Raw genomic sequence first — 21,603 nt, forward strand, 5'->3', positions numbered from 1 at the left:
GTGTGGGTAATTATTTCCAACCCTGGTTGAGAATGTTGTCTGATTCTAGATACAGGCCCTAATGACAAATTCTTAATCAACACATCTAGCACCTTGGTGAGGAAAGGGCCAATTAAACATTTGCCTGACATTTGCCTTCTTTGATGGCTAAAGATATGCATTTCTTAGGTAAATCAGATGTATCTTCTATGTCAGAAGGGGTTATGAACTGACCACTTAATAACCTACTTTTCATGATATTACCTATAACACCACAGCTATCAACGTCTTTTATTTGCTATGCAAGCTCCTGAACAAGTGAGCAGGTGCCTGACCTTGATCATCTGGATGAATGAACGACCTTGAGTGTCATTGAGCAACCCCTGAAACGCTGCATCGGCGTAGCAAGACGCCAACTTTTTCCTCTTCATAGAGTCTTCACATTATAGCTAGGCTCCATGGCATAAAAATACCTTGACGTTTAATAGATAACTTGGCACTATGGGTAATATTAAACTATTGAATGATATTCATGTATCTTTCATCTACCGGCCAATTATCTATTTGATATAAAGTATTATGAAATGTTTGCAAAAGAAACAAATGTTGCTACGTGCTTCATTACATTGATAAACTTTGTCATTGAGCAAGTGTCTGGCAGTATGTGGCCACTTTTTTTGCCCTGTTATTTGTGTACTTTTTGTACTGGTATATGAATATTATTTGCACACACTCATTTGTACTCTAATTTGGACTTTATTGATTTGTATGGGTCTTCTAAGGAAGAATACAGATCTATATGACAGATCCTTATTATCTACATGGAAGGTGATAGGATTTGTATTACAGTTCCATCATTTTTAACTCCATTGGGTTCTATGAAAATACAGATCCCTATTATGTTTGATGTCAGTGATTTTACTGTGTAACCAACCCAAGGTTTATTTCTACAGGTGGCCTCTTGAGGCATTGCCTGGGCAGTTGTTAGGAAATTATTTTAAAAAAATACTGTATTAAAAAATTCTATTACATACATTTGCTTTAAGTCTCATATTCATATGAATAACCTATGTAAGTATACGGCACACCCTCCCAACCAACCTACCCTTGGAGCAAGAGTGGATTGGTGGAAAAAAACCTTTAAAGTCCATTTGCCCTCATAGCAAAGGTGCCCTAGGATCGATCCAATGTGATATAATATATCTCCTAGAAATGAAAAGAGCTTTTAAAGATGCCAATACATTATTCTTTGGTCCCTCAAGTCCCAATTTAGCCCTGAACACACAATAGATTGGGTCCAGTGAACCACAATTCCAAATCTTTCTTTAATAATCTGTATTATTGTGCTACAATATTGGAAAAGTTTTAGGCATCTCCAAAGCATACCGTATGTATAAATCTGCATTATTAGTTGTCGTGAAACTCTGGTCTTTACACAAGGAGCCCTAGGCAGCTGCATACACTGCCTTACCCTTCTTCTGGCCCTTCTTGTATTTTCACCTGTAGGGTTCTTCCAATTATTTTCAATTTCCATTGTAAACCTGGCAATTGCTTGTGTATTTCTGTATCATTAGCTACATATGCATTATAAACATAATGAAAGCTTTACATTTTTGGAATACATTTCTGCAACATTTGTCCTTGATGCACCAAGTAGTCGCTCACACATTTTTTTTATTTTTTTATTTTTTGAAGTCCTCCACACACAGAGCAAAGGTTTGGGAAAATAAACATATTTTGTGCATTATTTCATTTCTAAATCCAAAATAATATAAAGCAGATGTTGTTCACTCCTGAACCTTAGTGGAAAGGTATAAAGAATATATAAATATAACAACTTTTTTTCAACCAAACATCCATATGACTGTAATATGGTTTGGCAACCTCAGTATTCTTACAGAGCTCTAAGACTAATGTGCTTACTATATTATTTAAGCACCTGGCATGTACAGTGGGTATTTTACAATTAGATTACTGTTTCTATATTTTTTTATGTTGTGATACAATATAAATTATATAAATGCAGAATAAAACATGCAACACCTTTCTAATCAAAGCATAGCCTGAATAATAATAATAATAATAAAAAATAATAATATATTATAAAAGCTTAAAATAGGAAACATTGGAGGTAGGCAGAATTTGGTAAAAATTATTTGAAAAATGGTGATAATTTAAGACATTAATTGCATATTGCTAGGATACGCCATTAATTTCTGGCATGGTCCAAATACTGTGACCCCCCGCTGATCGATAGAACTAATTGTCAGTTGTGCTAGGAATGCGTCATGCCACCTCGGCTCCTGACGGTTCAGCCGCTTAATTAGCTTATTATAGATAATGGGCAACTATGTAGCCAAAGTGGCACAGCTCTTTCCTAGAACCAGTGACAATTTATTCTAGCACAGTGGTCAGATCCCAGCAATCAAACATATCCTAGCGATACACCATCATTATCTTTAACCCCTTCCCACCATTTCACGTACAGTTACGTCATGGGAGATGGCCTTTTCCCGCATCTCCACGTAACTGTACGTGAAAGAGATGAAGCTGGCTAAGGAGCTGAGCCAGTGAAATCACCGCCGGGTGACAGCTGTATGTTACAGCTGGCACCCTGAGGTATCGGCCAGGACCGGAGCTAGACTTCGATCCGACCGATTAACCCCTCACATGCTGCGTTCAATAGAGATCGCAGCATGTGAGGAGTTTATAGCCATCGGCACCCCAGCAACGTGATCGCTGGGTTGCCGGTGGCTGCAAAGGCGATCGGAGGGCTAATACTTACCTCCCGGTCCGCCAGTAACGGTATCCTCCTATGCCCCGTCGTCGGCGGGGCCCAGGAGGCTTCCGGTACCATCGGCAAGATGGCGCCGGCTCAGCTTCCGGCTCAGAAGCTGAGCCGGCGTCATCAGCAGTGGGTGTCCGCTGTATGTTACAGCGGACACGCCGATCTATCGGCAGGAACCGGAGCTAGCTCCGATTCCTGCCATTAACCCCTTCAATGCAGCGATTCAATGCAATCGCTGCATCAAAGTGGTTTGTATGCAATCGGCAGCCTTGCCATGCGATGGCAAGGCTGGCGACTGCTACTATGGCAACAGGATGCCTAACAATGGCTTCCTATCTGCCATTACGATAGCCGATTAGGCCCCGCCCAGAGGCGGAGCCTGATCGGCTTGCTGTCAGTGAACAACTGACAGTTCCAATACATTGCACTACATAGGTAGTGCAATGTATTAGAACATCAAAAAAACAGTTGGACCTTCAAGTCCCCTAGTGGGACTAAAGAAAAGTGTAAAAAAAGTGTAAAAAAAGTAAAAATAAAAGTTGTAAAAATACAATAAAAGTTTCAAATAATAACACAAAACACAATCGCCCTTTTTCCCTTATCAAGTCATTTATTATTGAAAATAATAATAAAGCCATACATATTTGGTATCGCTGCGACCGTAACGACCTTAACTATAAAAAATATTATGTTATTTATTCCGCACAGTGAACGCCGTAAAAAAAATAACTAAAAAATACTGACATAATTGCTATTTTTTGGTCACTTTGTCTTCCAAAAATTGAAATAAAAAGTTATCAAAAAGTCGCATGTACCTAAAAATGGTACCTATAAAAACTATAACTCGTCTCGCTAAAAACAAGCCCTCATACAGCTCCATCAACGAAAAATTTAAAACCGTTATGGCTCTCACAACTTGGCGACAGAAAAAATCCATTCTCTTTACAAAAGTTATTTTATTGTGCAAAAAGTTGAAAACATAAAAAAGTGCTATAAATTTATAACGCATGGTGAACGCTGTATAAAAAGAACTAAAAAAAGATGCCAGAATTGCTGTTTTTTGGTCACCTTGCCTCCCAAAAAAAAAGGGATAACAAGTGATCAAAAAGTCGCATGTACCCCAAAATGGTACCAATAAAAACGACAGCTCGTCACACAAAAAAAAACAGCCCTCATACCACTACGTCTATGAAAAAATAAAATTAGTCAAGGCACCAATAAGCCAGGAAATAAAAATATGCAGCTGTGCCGGCCCGAGGGGAACGTTTATTCTGTTTCAAGTGGCGAATTATCAAGGCCCCTAAAATTAGGGAACCAGGAAGGGGAGGGCCCAAACATATCTGCTGGAAGTGAGGGCGCCCGTATTATACCAGGACAACACTTTCCCAGCAAAATTCCCCAAACTTCAAAGGTGCGGAGTGCGGACCAAAAGGGGAATAAGTAAAGACCATTTATTAGTGCGACACAGGCCTGTGCAGAAAGGATTGTGTCACAGCATAACACACATCTATGGATTATTTTATTGTTTTTTTTTACCCCACTATACCACCTGACTATGCCCCTTATATACTCCACCCGCCTTACATGTACCCCCACATTATAAACGGAAACACCAGTAAGACTCCAAACAAAACTACTACAAGCAAAATCCACACTCCAAAAGCCAAATGGCGCTACCTCCCTTCTGAACCCTACAGTGTGCCCAAACAGCAGTTTACTTCCACATATATGGCATCGCCATACCCGGGAGAACCCTTTTAACAATTTTAGGGGTGTGTGTCTCCAGTGGCACAAGCTGGGCGCCACATATTGGCATATCTATTGAAAAACCATTTTCACTCTGCAACATCGCGTGCACACCAATTTCTGCCAATCACCTGTGGGGTTAATATGCTCACTACACCCCTAGGTGAATACCTTGAGGGGTGTAGTTTCCAAAATGGGGTCACTTCTGGGGGGGATCCACTGTTTTGGTCCCACAGGGACTTTGCAAATGCGACATAGCGACCAGAAACCAATCCAGCAAAATCTGTACTCCAAAAGCCAAATGGCGCTCCTTCCCTTCTGAGCCCTACTCTGTGCCTAAACAGCAGTTTATGACCACATATGTGGTATTGCCGTACACAGGAGAAGTTGCTTTACAAGTGTTGGAGTGCTTTTTTTCATTTATTTGTTGAGAATATGAAACATTTTCAGCTAAAACTACGTCTTATTGAAGAAAAAGGATTTTTTTTATTTTCACTGCCCAATTCTAATAAAATCTATGAAACACCTGTGGGGTCAAAATGCTCACTACACCCCTAGATGAATTCCTCAAGGGGTGTAGTTTCGTGAATCGAGTCACTTTTGGCGAGTTTCCACTGTACTGGTACCTTAGGAGCTTTGCAAAAGTGACATGGTGTCAAGAAACCAATCCAGCAAAATCTGTGCTCCAAAAGCCGAACGGCACTCCTTCTCTTCTGATCCTTGCCGTATGCCCAAACAGCAGTTTATGACCACAAATGGGGTATTGCCATACTCCAGAGAAGTTGCTTTACAAATGTTGGGGTTCTTTATTCCTTTATTTGTTGAGAAAATGAAAAAAAGGATTTTTTTTTATCTTCACTGCCCAATTCTAATAAAATCTATGAAACCCCTGTGGGTTCAAAATGCTCACTACACCCCTAGATGGATTCTTCAAGGGGTGTAGTTTCCTAAATAGAGTCACTTTTTTGGTGTTTTCACTGTTTTGGTCCCTTAGGGGCTTTGCAAATGCGACGTGGTCTCCGCAAACCATTCCTGCTAAATTTGAGCTCCAAAAGCCAAATGGCGCTCTTTCCCTTCTAAGCTCCGCCATGTGTCCAAACAGCCATTTATGACCACATGCCGGGTATTGTTTTACTCGGGAGAAATTGCTTTACAAAAGTAGTGGTGCATTATCTCCTTTTAGTCCTTGTGGAAATTAGAAAAAATTAGCTAAACCTACATTTTCTTTGAAAGAATGTAGATTTTCATTTTCACGGCCTACTTCCAATAATTTCTGCAAAAGACCTGCGGGGTCAAAATGATCACTATACCCCTAGATAATTTCCTCAAGGGGTATAGTTTCCAAAATGGAGTCACTTTTGGGGGATTTCCACTGTTTTGGTGCCGCAAGAGCCTTTCAAACCCGACATGGAGCCTAAAATATTTTCTAATAAAAAGGAGGCCCCAAAATCCTCTAGGCGTTCCTTTGTTTCTGAGGCCGGTGCTTCAGTCAATAAGTGCACTAGGGCCACATGTCGGGTATTTCTAAAAACTGCAGAATCTGGGCAATAGATATTGAGTTGCGTTTCTCTGGTAAAACTTTCTGTGTTACAAAAAAAATGAATTTCTGCAAAAAAAAAAAAGAAATTTGAACATTTCACATCTACTTTGCCTTAATTCCTGTGAAACATCTAAAGGGTTAAGAAACTTTCTAAATGCTGTTTTGAATACTTTGAGGGGTGAAGTTTTTAAAATGGGGTGACTTATCGAGGGTTTCTAATATATAAGGCCCTAAAATCCACTTCACAACTGAACTGGCCCCTGTAAAAATAGCCTTTTGAAATTTTCTTGAAAATGTGAGCAATTGCTGCTAAAGTTCTAAGCCTTGTGATGTCATAGAAAAATAAAAGGATGTTCAAAAAACGATGCCAATCTAAAGTAGACATATGGGTGATGTTAATTAGCAACAATTTTGTGTGGTATTACTATCTGTCTTACAAGCAGATACATATAAATTTAGAAAAATGCTAATTTTTGCAATTTTTCGCTAAATTTTGGTGTTTTTCACAATTAAATACTTAATGTATCGAGCAAATTTTGCCAGTAACATAAAGTCCAATGTGTCACGAGAAAACAGTCTCAGAATCGCTTGGATAGGTAAAAGCATTCCGAAGTTATTACCACATAAAGTGAAACATGTCAGATTTGAAAAAAATTGGCTGTGTCCTGAAGGCCAAAACAGGCTGTGTGTTGAAGGGGTTAAAGAGATAAACATTATGCATTGTGCTGCATTATCTTTAGAAATGTAATCTAAAAGGTGGCATTACTGTGCATTTCTGCCACCATTATGCTTTATATCAGCATTGTTGTAGACCCACTTGTAAACTACATGCAACTGGCAAGAGACATCTATAACCCAACTGGAAGGCAGACCCTACCAGTTGCAATTGGATTGACACAAGCTAGACTAAGTCATCTAAGGAAACCTTGGTCTTCACCCTTAACCCCTACAGAATAGTCTTCAATTAATAAAGACTTTTAGGACACTGAAACAGCAGAACTAATAATTATAGACATTATTCTGCATGGCAGACTGGACATAACATAGACAGGACATAGAATCCAAATAATGAAGTCAAATGCAGTGATAGCCAGAAGACAAACCAAAGTCAGTTGATGGCAATGAAGGTGAACAGAATCAGAACCCATATAGAAGTGAACGTCACAACAGTCTGGATGTACAGTAGCACGGCATCTAAACCTAGAATTAAACCTCTGCCCTAATGACGGCATTGGGTCATGTCATTTGGCAATAACAATATGATGTGACCACAAGTATGAGGGAACTTAAGGGTTTGTATTACTCACCTCCATTTTCCACAACATTAATGAGGTTGACTGGGCACGGGGCGGTTTTTCATACTGATGACCTATCCACAGGATTGGTCATCAGTATATGATCGGTGGGGGTCCGACACCAGGATCCCGCACCGATCAGCTGTTACGGCTGCCACCGGGCATTGGATGTGATGCAGTGGTTGGTGTCGGAAGCAGATGGCTCCCTACACTTTATAGCGGCCGTGCTGCAGTACTGCAGCCCTGCTCCTATTCACTTGAATAAGAACAGAGCTGCAGTACTGCAGCATGGCCGCAATACTGTGCCTGCAAAAAAAACTCTGTGTGAACTAGGCCTTACTTGGTTTTTAAAAATATTATTTTCTTTCCATCCATATTGATTTTACTTCCTAGAGGCAGTACAAGGCAGAGCGGCTAATAATAATTATCAAACATATGTCACAGTCCAATTATACAGTCCCTTTAACAGCATTACTGTGGAATCACATACAGGGAGCCATATTATAACATATCAAGAAGAAACCAGCACCAAACAAGGCCTTTGGAGATTTGCAGTTCGAGTGAAGTAAATACATAAATCTGTCCATTCTGTTTGGTACCTCTATAAAGGACCTTTCCTCTCTCCTGACATGTCTGTTTTAGTAAATAATTATATTTCCCATGAAATAACAATTCTGGAGAATCTTTTCTTAGAACTCTGCGTTGTGCCGTTCCTTTGATGTTTCTTCTAGAAATGTATGAATAGATTTACAACTGGGTGTTAGCAGTTGGGGTTGTGTCCCTACACAGACTGACACTGACCAATCAGTGCTGACAGTTGTCAATTTATTCATAAATTTCTAGTAGGAATAACAGAGGAACGGCTCAACGCAGAGTTCTAAGAAAATATGTTCCAGAATAGTTATTTCATGGAAGATACAAGTAATTACTAAAATAGGTATTTCAGGAGAAGTGACATGTTTTCTTTAAGGCAATGTATATCACCACTGAGAATAAACCTCTATTGCACCACTAAAACCCTACGTACTATAAAATGCCATCAGGGCTGGCTCTAGGTCTCTAGGTGTATAGGGGCCCTTGGGAGACAGAGTCATGGGCCCCTTTACTTTCCCACCCTTGGCTTGACTAAGATCGCTATGGGCTCTGGCATCTACCCAGGTTTGCCTGGTACCAGCCCTGTATACTCTCTCGTATTCCAAGAGAGAAAAAGTGGGACCCTCTTACCTAATGGGCTCCTGGACCCACACTAGAAAAAGTTATTTGAAAATGGGGAGCATTGACAAACAAAATAACAGTTTTTTTGACAAAGTAATATCTTTTTCATAACAAATGAGGCTTCAAATAAAAGCTACAAAATCCTAAGAAAAATTTAATGTTACATAGTGTATTACAGTGTAGCCCTAATACTGTCCCAACGCAATTCACGTCACCCGTGCAGTGTTCCCACAGATCCATTTTGTGGTTCAACTACTCCTGTCATCCTTTCCTTTTGGCTAAAAAAAAGCACACTATGGCAGTTTTCAAGTGCCAACTGGCATGCACATTAAATCCAAAATAAATGGGTTCGATTGCCAATCAAAACCTATTCAGTTCTAGGTTAAGGCCTTACACATAATACAACACAACAGCTTTCAGAATGGCAGTTGCCTTTTTCCTCATGAAACAAGTAAAGGGGTAGCACATACTTAATCTTAATCACTATGGTGAAATTTACAAGCTCAGTTTATGAACAGATAGCTGAATATTTTTTATATCCTATTCATGCATACTCGTGCAAAGTTTTACGTGTACGCTTCATAAATTGTAGAGTACAAGACATTAATTCAGGCTAAAACTGTCTAAAGGATACAATGACTCTTTATTTACCCATGTATCAGGCCCAATTTGTCAGATGTAGCAGAGCTGGCACAAGTTGTCGTGAGATTATGATCTGTGTTTTGTATTAGGACTACAGGTAAAAATCAGTGGGCTCTTACAATTAAGTGGCAAAGCTAAATGACTGATCCATCTGGGGGCACAGCCATATTCAGTAGATTGCCCTAGACTGTCAAGTGGACTGAGGGGCCTACTCACTTTAAGAAGAGAGGGTAGCTATGGGAGTGTGGGTATGTAACATCATTAATCACCGATAGGTGGCAGTTGAATACCGAACCACACCTTTTCTGGGGTGTTTATTGTTTGGTTTCTTATACTGTATTATTGGCATACCATATAACTTACACTATGTAGCAAAACTTTTAGGATGGTGTCATGTAATAGTACAGATGTAGCCAAGTGTATCTTGACTCTGAAAACTTACTGCAGCGTGATATCACACAACAAAAGCCATTGAAAAAGTAAAGTTAACATTTCTTGCCACTGTGTATTTAATGCATTAAGAGTCAAGGTGAAGATGGCTACATCTGTATAAAGGGAAGCAGTGAATTTGGAACTTTGTATAAAAAATTTTTGCTTGTAAGTTGCTCCTTAGTAGAAGGCCACAAATTGCTCTTTTATTTGTAACAATACAGGGTGACAAAGCAGCAGTCTGTAACATATTGCTGAGGAGCAGTTAAAGGGGTTGTCCAGTCCTCAGGATAGGCCATCAATATCTGATCGGTGGCGGTCCGACTCTCGGCTCCTCCGTGATCAGCTGTTTCACTTGAATGGGAGAAGGCTTTAATACTGTGAACCGCCGCTACAAGTGTGTCAGCAAATCACAGTACGAGCAGTGATAGCAATGAAGCGAAGCAAGGCTCATACAAGCCCGTGGCCCCTCCAAAACAGCTGATCGGCTGGGTGTGCCAAGAGTCAGAACCGTACTGATCAGATATTGATGGCCTACTCCGGAGGATAGGCCATCAATTTCTTATGACGACTGAACAAACTCTTAAAGTAAAGCTATGGTTGCGGCTATCGGGGGGCGTAACTAGGGGGCAGACGGGGCATGTGCCTTGGGCGCAACTAGGAGTGAAGGTAGGGGGGACGCCAACGCTTTGGCCGGGGCTCCCTCTAGAAGTGGAATCCCCGGCCAGACGCTCCAGACGGGGATTTTGCTCCTAGAGGTAGCCCCTGACGTCACTGTCCATATATGGACAGTGACAGCAGGGGCTCCTCCACGAGAGGAATCCCGGCCAGGGCGTCGGCAAAGCTTTGGCTGGGGATTCCATTCCTAGAGAAGCCCCGGATGTCACTATCCATATATGTGGCACTATCTACAGGGAGGAGCTGTGTGGCACTATCTACAAGGGGTGTGTGTGGTAATATCTACAAGGGGGGCTGTGTGGCACTATCCACAAGGTGGGCTGTGTGGCAGTATCTACAAGGGGGCTGTCTGGCAGTATCTACAAGGGGGTGTGGCAGTATATACAAGGAGGGGGGTGTGGCAGTATCTACAGGGGGGGCTGTGTTGCACTATCTACAAGAGGAGACTGTTCATTATGTCACCATAAAGTCTCAATATTACAAAGTATGGGAGCACTGCCTGTAAAACACGAAAAAACTGACATGCTCCATAATTCCCGACACAGTTCTACGGCACGGACACCCATCCGTAGCGATACGGAAAGGTGTCCGTGGCCAATAGAACTAAATGGGGCCGTAATTATGGCTGAATTTACAGTCGTCTGCATGGGGCCTCATACGACCTGTTTTAGTCAGACGCGCTGATCAGTAGGGGTTGTGATGACATATATAGCTGGGGAAAAATTATCTGTTCCCTAATACATATATACGTTATCATATACGTTATCAGTATTCTGTATATCAGCTCTACCACCCTCCATTAGGGTTTATTCCTTTCTCTTTTTTTCTCCTTTATTATATATTTTTATTGATGTATGTTCATACAACAATTTGTCCTGTATATTTATAGGTTCTACTGTTCATGTCTAATGACTATATGCTACATTGCCGAGGCATGAGATATAGAATCAGGTCACATACCTAAGTCTTTTATCAGAACCACAGATAACCGTTTCCCAGCAGTCCAGGTGCTGCCGGTCTCTATAAAATGTAGAATTTCAACTATTTCAATGCCACACCGGCATTAGCATAATTATGAGCTATTAAACTGGAGGAATTTCCTGTGTTCCTGAATGCCGGCTTTTGTCTGGGACAGTCATCCCGCACTGTATTTTGGGACTTTCTAATATTTCGCCTTGTTTGTGGGATGGCCACTTCTATAAAACCTCCCTGTGGGGTTTAACTCCCATGATTTTTTTCCTGCCTCCGTCTTTGTGGATGTGCCATGACAGATCATTTCACAGACTGCGGGCTCCTTTTTTTTAATAAATGCTAAGCCACTTTTCCTGGAAAGATTCTGTTTTCTTTCCTTTGAGCAGCTTTTAACTGCACAGGTAAATAAATACGCACATTCCCTCATTTATAATTAACTCTCTTGGCATGAAGAAAACAGTTTCTGGAAATAAAACATCCAAGAATGGAACTAGATACAAGAAAATAGGAAAAGACTAGTAAGATTGATATAAGAAAGCAACAGGGTGACAGTTTTGTTATACGTACGGAGTGGGTTACAGGTCAGGTACCACCGAAATAGGATAATATAATGCAAACAGGCTGATCCTATCTTATCATTGTCTATTAGACAGATAAATATACCCATGCTTTGACATACAGATGTGTCCTTCCTTTAAGGGCTTGACAAGAATAAGAAAAACATTCTTTCAAAAACAGTGCCCCACCTGTCCACGGCCTGTACATGGTAATGCAGTTCAGTCTCATTGACTTTAATGGAGCCGAGCTGCAATACCAGAACCAACCAATGGACAGGGATGGCGCTGTTTATGGGGAAAAAAATGCTGCCATGTTTTTCTAATACTAAACAACCCCTTTAACTTATTTCTAAAACCGTCATATCTCGATGTTTTGCGTGAGATATTAATCAAACATTTTTTTTTTTAAATATACAGCTGACGGTTGCCACCAACAGATGTCAAACTTCAGTCAACTGTCGCCCATAGACTTCCATGTTAAAAGAAAGTATATATTTAACGTTTATATTTATACTTCTTTTAATGCATGGCGGAGACAAATGCCTCTGCCATCCGTCACCCATAACATTGCTAAAAAAAAGTATCTAGTTTTTTTCACTGGATGGCGCAAAACTATATTGAATGAAGGAAGGAATTCATTCACCAAGGCTTCCGGCTCTGCCCCCCTATATAGATAGATAAATAGATAGTCTGTATAATATCTCTATTGAACGAACGTGCGTTTGCGGCCGCAATTCCCCCGAAAATCCACGAGAGAATTGCGGTCCCATTCATTCCTATGGTAGTTTCCACGGTCCGTGCATGGCCCAGAAGCCCGGACCACAGAAAGAACGGGCAAGTCTTATTACAGTCGTGTTCTGCGGTCCAGGGTCATAGCAAATAATGGCCGCGGCCATGTGCACGGCACGCGATTTGCGGACGGCTTGCGGGTGACACTCCACCCCCGGCCGACCTGAAAATCACGGCTGTGCACATGGCTAAGGTCATGTGCATGAGGCTTTAGTGTTTTTCTATTCATTCAGTTATCTAAAATTTAGGTAAGAGTCTAACCCTATTGTGGAAATATTTAGATGATCATTGAAGTCAATGGGTGCGTGAAAATCACGGACAGAACACGGACGACATCTGTGTGCTGTCCGTGATTCACGCAACAGTTGCAAAAGAAATGATGAGAAAAAGAAAAACACGTCCTTCAGTTTTTTTTGCTGACGTAAATAACGTGTGACATACGGATGACATACGCGCGTAAAAAACTCAGACAAACTCCGTACACGGATGCCACACGGAACTGCAACGCAGGAAAAATACTGCGTTTTTTTACGCGCACAAAACCGACATGCTCGTGTGAATTAGGCCTTATACTGTGATTTTGTTCCGGGCTTTATAAACTTATTTTTCTCCTCTATCTGCAAATTCTGATTTCTGATGTAGCTGAGTTACTTGGTGCTAAACACCTAAACAAATTCACAAGAACACAACAGATAACAGAACCTGAACTTCAGGCCTCATCAAGCCAAACATTGTGGTATAAATCATCTTAAAAATAACTCGCACTCCCACATCCTTGTTTTCATAGAGAGGTGTTAGTACCTCTATATCCTGCAGTATCCAAAATTAATACCGTAATGACCCAATGTAGGCTCGCTGGCCAAAAAATATAGATTGCCCTACCTAATTGCAGTCTAGACTTCAAGGCAAAGGGCCAGCTGAAATGTATAACATATTTGTGCTCTGACTTTAAAAAACGCTTCGATTCCTTAATAACGCTAAAATAGTTCCTCAAAATATAAAAATATAAAGCCACAGATATTCCTAAGAGAGAACGTCCAGGATTCATCATTTTTGGAATGTACACAACCACGTTGACACCTTCATACTGCTCTGTTTAGGAGTATAAGGGATACATGGGGACTTGTTTTGGTCCGTCATATATGAAGGTGACTAATATGGCTCCAGTATAGAAATAAGTGACCATAAAGTGGAATATTTAGGCCTTAATCTACTCATACATTTATTCTCCATGGTCAACATTATGTTAAAGAGTAACTGAATGTTCAACAAACTTCTGACATGTCATAGTGACATGTCAGAAGTTTTGATTGGTGGGGGTCTGAGCAAAACGAAGCAGCAGAAGCACTCGTGTGAGCCACTTAGTTTCCGATCGGCTGTTCTTGGAAGCAGAGCAGTTGGTGTATGGGCTCAATACACCACCAAACGCTAAAACGAAACGGCAGATGTCCTCGTGTGAGCGCTCAGCCACTTTGTTTCTGTTTGTCTTTATCTGGAAATTTATGTATCACTGTACAGACTCAATAGAAAGTCTATGGGCCCGTACTCCGCTACATTGGCTTTGCGGAAAAAGTTTATCAGAAACTAAGCTGCTGAGCGCTCACACAAGTGGCTTCTGACGCTTCGCTTTAGCAATTGGTGGGGGTCTCAGCGCTCGGACCCCCACCGATCAAAACTTCTGACATGTCACTATGACATGTCAGAAGTTTGTTGAACATTTAGTTACCCTTTAATCTGATACGTAATAGAGTTCCATGCTGAAAAAACGGGGTTACAAATTTTGCAGCTGGGAGAGCACTTAGGAGCGGGTGAGAGGATGAAGCTGCTTCAGAACCATGTTCATGGTTGTATGGATGAGATCACTAACATAGAAACTAATGTCAACAGGATTGTCTTTACAATTGCTAACACCAGAGGAGTAATTTGAAGATCCAGGGTCTCAATGCACAATCTGTAAGAGGGACCCAAACTACCATGAGCAATTTATAATGCTGGTGCCTTCTTATGTAGAAGAAGAACCTTTGAGTTCCCTCAATTACCAGGGCCTCGGTGCAACCAGAAGGGCCCTCCACCACGTGCTTCAGGGTCTCTACCACTTTAAGGACCTAGGGTGCATCCACCACCCAGGCTTATTCTTCTGATCCACCCAATCATGTTCTAGTTACACCATTGGCAGTCACTTTTTATATTGGTAGTGTATACACTGCTCAACTTTGGGAACACAGGCTTTCAGGAAAATTGGGTCCCCTGAAGACTCTTTTTAACAATTCTATCCAGTCAAGAAGAGATGACCACACACGCATGTGGTTCTCTCTTTTATGGTCTAAGGATTACTGGCTTGATGGTCTCCCCAATATAGACTTCCACGGACAAAGCCATGCACATGCGCTGGCCTCTTCTCCCATATCTGGTTGCAATAGGGTTTCAGGTCTTAGAGGTGGGATGGAACCTCAACCAACCTTAATCCGGCCCGGGGTGCAATTGCTACTGTTTCACCCCTATATAGCTACACCTCTGGCTAGTAATGACTGAGCTATAGACTCTATGACGGTTTCATGATTACTTGACTTGTAGAATTGTTGCCAGTAAGACATTGATATAAGGTGTTAAGCTATATATAGAGACTATAAAACTTGGATAATATCCAGCTGTACAGTCTTTTGGACACATTTCCTAATCTATGTTAGCTTAGTCAGAAGATAGACGCCTATATAGTCCTATAGAAGCATCTTCTACCTCATGTGGTTTTTTTTTTTACTCAGTAATGTGCTTTTTGATTTGAGCTGATCATTTTTGGACAAGAATGTCATCCCAACCCCATACACAATGTGGTATCAGGCCAATAGTCCAGTTGAGTGTCAGTATCGTACAATAAGTGAGGAACTTCGGAGGAGACATTATCTAACATTCTGCAAATAGACCAGTCAACATGGTCTTGGGTAACATTATTCATAGTATTTTGAGATGTTTTCACTTTCTGTCTTATTGAGACCCAAACCATTATTTATTTTATTCTTATAGTATGAAGAAGGAAAAAAGCGCAGGAAACCAAATTACAGCAGTGTGGACTTATCTGAAGTTGAGTGGGAAGACCGAGATGATGTGGTAGGTATTATAAGCTTACTATGTATGTATGTATGACAACCCAGAGGTATTGGAATTTTTAACCCGTGCTGCATTGCTTTTCGTGACAAATGAAGATACTAAATTAGTCTGAATGTTATTGGAGATGAAGGACATCTATAACCAGATGTGAAGTCAAAGAGGTATTGCTGAAGGGGTTGTACTGCTAACACAATGTAAGGCTATGTACCGGTGTAGCAGAGTTTAGATATTCATTGCAATAGGGTAACTCAATTGCAATAAATATCTGAGCTCTGCTACATCTGTACATTGCCTGTCATTTAGTACCCACCGTAGAGACCGTTACTTTCCTGTGAACTGAAAAACTTGCACAGACCCCATTTCCCAATTTCCACAATGTTGCAAAGCAGTAAAAAAAAAAAAAAAAAAAGGCTGACCTTCTTTCCTAAAATGTAGAGGAAGGAAGTGGTGGGAGGGTCAACAAAAGATAGACCGTCCAGGTGTCCAGGTATAGTGGGGTGTGATGGCTTGTACCAGCCCAGGGTCTAATGCCAAGGAGAGTTTATATTTTAATTCATAAATCCTGTAGGATAATTTATAGCCATGTAGAAAATTAAACTCTGGCTATCACCTTCAACTCCTGGGACCTTTATCCAATGAGGAGCTACATTTTAATTGAAGGAGTACTCAGATTAATTTTATAAATAATATTACAGTAGGCTATAAAAAAAATAGTCTTATTTGAGTACTTCCAGCTCTTTGCTGCTTCTCAACCTTCTGTGTCAATTTGACCTTGAGTTAAAGACCTGGTCTCAGTTATCTAAGACAGACTGGTTGCTAGGGACTCACTGCCTGACAACCTCATCTAAAAAGATCTGGTTGTTGGGCAGGGTATCCATGACAACCAGTCTGTCTCAAATGACTCACTGCTGAATTGGCACAGTACTGACAGATAAGAAGGGGGAAGCTGTTGGCGATAGTCCATCCATTCTCATTTATTATTAGTTTTTATTTTAGTGAATACTCTCTTTAAAAAATGTGTGTCGAGAAGAATTTGTAACACGGACTGTGGCAAATTTTAAACCTTGATGCAATGTTAATGGAGTTAGCTGTCTGACTTCTGACTTATGTCACTTTTGAAGACAGAATATTATTGGTCAGAGATTGTTTCACGTCTTTGTTCTTTTTTTTATAGTTTACGTTACTCATAGCTGGTCATTTACTGTTGTTTAGGCGGCCATGTAACAGGACTATAGCCAACACTCACCTGTGTTGCACTGTATGTTTGCTCATTTCCTACATTTACTACTCTCTTTTTTCCCTATTCCATGTGATCCCTCTGAGTATAGCTCAAGCCGTTCATAATTTACTGTACATGACGAAGACAAACCTCCGGAAAGTTCTGTTATATTAGTCTCCAAATTTCTGGAACTTTTCCTTGAGGACTACTCACCACTGAGAGGCCCCTGAAATCATATTAAAACGATTTTTATGGGGTGAAAACGTTCGAGGAAAAATATTTGGAGGCATCTGGAGCTGGCATCGCTTCCCAAGCTGTGTGTGTCCAAATGCTCCAAATGTTACGCAATGATCACATTGCCGAAAACTTGTGCGGCCAAAAATTGTTCCGTTCAAGCAAAGCTTGAAAATTGATTCGGGATTAATGTACTGTTCATGCTTTCCTCATGATAATGTCTTATGGACTTGATGAGTTTTTCAAATGAGAGGCTGTGTGTACAACTATTACCGTGAGAGTATAGAGTATTACAGGGAGGCAGCAGGAGATTTAAAGGGGGTTGTGCCATAATTAATATTTATCACCTATAAACAGAATAGGTGATAAATATCTGATCAATGGGGATCCGACCACTGGGACCCCCCACTGATCACGAGAATCATGTTCCTAGGAGCCCTATAGGCATGGAGCGGTAGTGCGCATGCTCAGCCACAGTTCCTTTAATTTCTATGGGGCTGCCAAAGATACGCTCGGCGGCCCCATAGAAATGGCCAAGTGGCCGAGTATGCTCACTACCACTCCATTCCTATTGGCCTCCCAGGAATGGCAACACAAGCCCGTTCTCGTGATTGGTGGGGGTCCCAGTGGTTGGACCTCCACCAATCAGATATTTATCATCTATCCTGTGGTTAGGTAATAAATAATGATTATAGGAAAATCCTTTTAAATATCCCATATCTTCCCTTTATTAAGAAAAATACTCAGATAGAACTATAATAAAGAGATTTTCCACTTTTCTGTAGATATAGCTTATTCATTGTAGAATGAAAAGTTCTGCAACTTTCTTAAATACTTTGTTTTTCAATGCCACACCATGTCCAAGATCTCTGCTTGCTGTCAGGGAATGGAAATATTCTTACTTACAGTACATCCATGTCCAATTGACTCATATTTTCACTGTATAGCACTTTTATCTGGGCACTATATAGCAGGTTTACTTGGCCATCATATGGCGCTGCTATATGTTAATTGTATGTTGTTAAGTATATAAGTACCGAATGGCTCTGTTAGTAGGCAGCAGTATGTGGGCAGTACAGTAATATTGCAATATTACTATCCATTCTTTGCTCTTAAAAATAGTGGTGTCCCTCACATGCGTTTTTCCAAAGGCTGACCATACACAAAAGAGGTTCGGGGCCCAAGGCCGGTTTGGCAAACAGCTATGGCCTTCGACTTCCCCATTTTTATTACAAGGGGAAAAGGGAGGCAAACGGAAATCCAACACACCCGATCCTTGTTTCCCTCAAGATCTACCATTTTGATTGCATTTATTTTTTTTCTATAACTGCAAGCTCTACAATTTTCCAATATACTTCCTATATTAATTTCTCTGTTTTTAAGATCTCTGCTTGTTGTCATTCAGTATAAACATTGATTATTTGCTTTCAGTGGATAAAAATTCTGTCCATGATCATGTGATGGACACACAGGTGCTGGGATCGTTAGAAGACACAATTCTGATACACATATTGTAACTGTAACGAGCCGTGCACCTGTGTGTCCATCCCATGACCATGGACAGAATTGTATCTACTGGGAGTAAACTATGAAGCTTTCAACTGAATGACATTAAGCAGAGATCTTGAAAACCTTGAGGAATTAATATGGAAAGTATGTTAATGTTAATAATTTGCTGAAACCGGAAAAAGCCTTTAACCCGTAAGTGACCACCAAATACGTCTTTTCACGGCCGTCACTAACAGGCCTTAGGGTAGGCCACTGCCTTTTCACGGCAGGTTAGTCTAAGTCCTGCACGAATGTCCCATGCATGATAAAGCGGGTGCTCGGCTGTCTGATGACAACAGGGCTCCTGATATAACGGTGGCAATCGAAGTTTCCTTAGATCGCCACTGTTTAATCCCTTAGATGCTGCGGTCAAAAGTGACCGCAGCATTTAAGTGGTTTACAGAGGAAGGGGGCTCCCTCTGTCACCCATCGGTGGTCCGCAAATGCGATCGCGGGCATCGGATGGGTTGTCATTGCAGCTGGGGGCCTAACAAAGGCCCCCAGGGCTGCCCTGGCTATATACCTAGTAGGCCGTGCCAAAGGCATGTACTAATAGATTGCCTGTCAGGTTTACACAGACAGGCAATAATGCTTTGGTATACTAAGTATACCACAGCATTATACAAGCGATACAAAGATTGCAAAGTGAAGTCCCCTAGTGGGACTAAAAAAAAGAATGAATTCATGTTAAATAAAAATTATTAATAAAGATTACAGTATAAAAGAAAAAAAAACAAAACATTTTTTTTAATAAAAAGTGGTTTTATTTAGTGAAAGTTTAAAAAAGAAATAAAAATACACATATATGGTATCACCGCGATTGTAATGACCCGAACAATAATGCTAACATGTAATTTAAACCGCAAGGTGAACGCTGTAAAAAAAACCTGCAAAAAGCTATGGCGGAATTGCTATTTTTTTCAATTGCCCCCCAAAAAAGTCATGTGTCCAAAAAATCATATGCACCCCAAAATGGTGCCATTAAAAAAATACAACTAATCCCGCAAAAAACAAGTCCTCACCAGCTATGTCGACGGAAAAATAAAAAAATTATTGCTCTTTGAATGTGACGATGGAAAAACTAAAAAAAAATTGCTTGGTCATTAAGGCCTAAAACAGGCTGGTCGCTAAGGGGTTAATCTTTGACCCCAAAGCAGATCTTCTTTGGTAGGAATTCATCGCAATGTGCAGTATATACACCAGGGTGGGGGGCATCACATTTTGGCAATGGGGCCCCTGATAGATATGTTTAAAAGAGATTTGGAAATACTTAAGGAGTTCTCATTATTGCAAATAATTGAATGCATAAAACATGCCACTGGTACTAGATCACTTCAGCCGTCTTCTTCTTTAATCTTCGTATTTTGTCATGACTAAAATTCCTTTTTAATCCTTTGCAAATGTTCATTTGGAGAAGCATATGCGGATAGGATAAGTGGCACCAATCTGGGTTCACATGCATGTCTCCGCATGAGATATTTTACATAGTGAGTCATGAGAGAAGATGAATGTTCTTATATTATCTAAACCTTGTCCGGATCAAGCAGATAAAATAGATTTACATTTATTTTTTTATTAATCACATAGAGTATAATTCAATATAAAATTTGATGGCGATACCTACTCCGTTAAATGACATTATAGTGGAGTCAACCAATACATCCCTTCATTTCATATGGTTGGGGTACGGCGCATTTGCTAACTTCTTCAAAAGAAAAAAAAAGATAGAAAGTCACCTGTGAAGTAGCCTTGGATTTCTGCCACGGATTCTATGAAAATCCATGTCGGATTAGTCTATGGCAAATCCTGATCGTGTGAACATTGCTTTAGAGGGTTGGGGGGTGTAATGACAGCTGCAGTATATTGTACTGCCGGAGGCCTAGATAAGGCAGAATATCAACCCCATACACACAGATAAAGCTCTGTATACAGCTCCAGTGTAACTCCTGATTTGTTTATGTCCACTAAAGGCCCTTTTACATCAGCCGATAATCGGCCGGTGCAGCGAGCGCCGATCAACGAGACATCGTTGATCAGCACATGTGTTCCTGTCACACGGAGCTATCGATGGAGACTACCGGTCGTTACTCTGATAATCGCCTAGTGTAAAACCCCCTTAAGTCCCATTCATTGCAGCTGCCATAAAGTGCATACAACCTGATGTACTGTCCATACAGACAATGCTGAAAGTGAGTGCCTTCAAAATGGCCACCCCCAGGAATGTTTTTAAAGATATTTTTTTCTCTTGTACAAACCTACATCTAATTATTGGAACTGAAATTAAAGGGGCATTTTCATTTTGGACATTTAGGGCATATCCGATAGATGCGGGTTCCACCTATCTCTAGAATGGGGCCGCCTGACCACTGTCCAACATCTTCCCGCAGTTGCTCCCACTGAGTTACGAGGTGGCTGGGAGTTCAGAACCAGTAGAAGTCGCTGAGCTACTCTGTTTCTGTAACTCCCATAGAAGTTATTATGAGTTACGGAAAAAGTGTATCACAGCAAGCTATGCTGTTTTCGGATCTCGGGAGCTGTGGAAACAGCCCAGCTCACTGTACTACGCTGTTTCGGTAACTCCCATTCACTTCTTTGGTGGTTACAGAAACATAGTAGCTCAGCTGTTTCAGTTCTCCCGACCACCTCGTAAGTCAGTGGCCGAAGAGCAGCTACAGCAGGACAAGGTATGTTGTGGGACAGGGGACCTTGTTCTAAACATAGGTGCGGGGTCCCTAAGGACATTTATGGCATATCCTGTGGATATGTTTAAAATGTCCGAGATGAAAATACCCCTTTAAATACATGAGCCATTCCCATTACTCTATGTGAATGCATTTGAAGGTATTCAGGCCGCAGTAGGTTTCGTA

General features: G+C 40.8%; 1 protein-coding gene across 2 annotated transcripts in view; it reads left to right on the plus strand.

Moving 5' to 3' along the window:
* CACNA2D3 (calcium voltage-gated channel auxiliary subunit alpha2delta 3) overlaps positions 1 to 21,603 on the plus strand; it is a 753,617-nt gene that overhangs the window by 532,788 nt on the left and 199,226 nt on the right. For both annotated transcript variants that reach the window (XM_075833901.1, XM_075833902.1), the window contains one exon: positions 15,652 to 15,735. In XM_075833901.1, coding sequence (XP_075690016.1) covers positions 15,652 to 15,735 — 84 coding nt within the window. The remainder of the gene's footprint in view (positions 1 to 15,651; positions 15,736 to 21,603) is intronic.

This window comes from Rhinoderma darwinii, chromosome 7, assembly GCF_050947455.1.
Source record: "Rhinoderma darwinii isolate aRhiDar2 chromosome 7, aRhiDar2.hap1, whole genome shotgun sequence".
Taxonomy (NCBI): domain Eukaryota; kingdom Metazoa; phylum Chordata; class Amphibia; order Anura; family Rhinodermatidae; genus Rhinoderma; species Rhinoderma darwinii.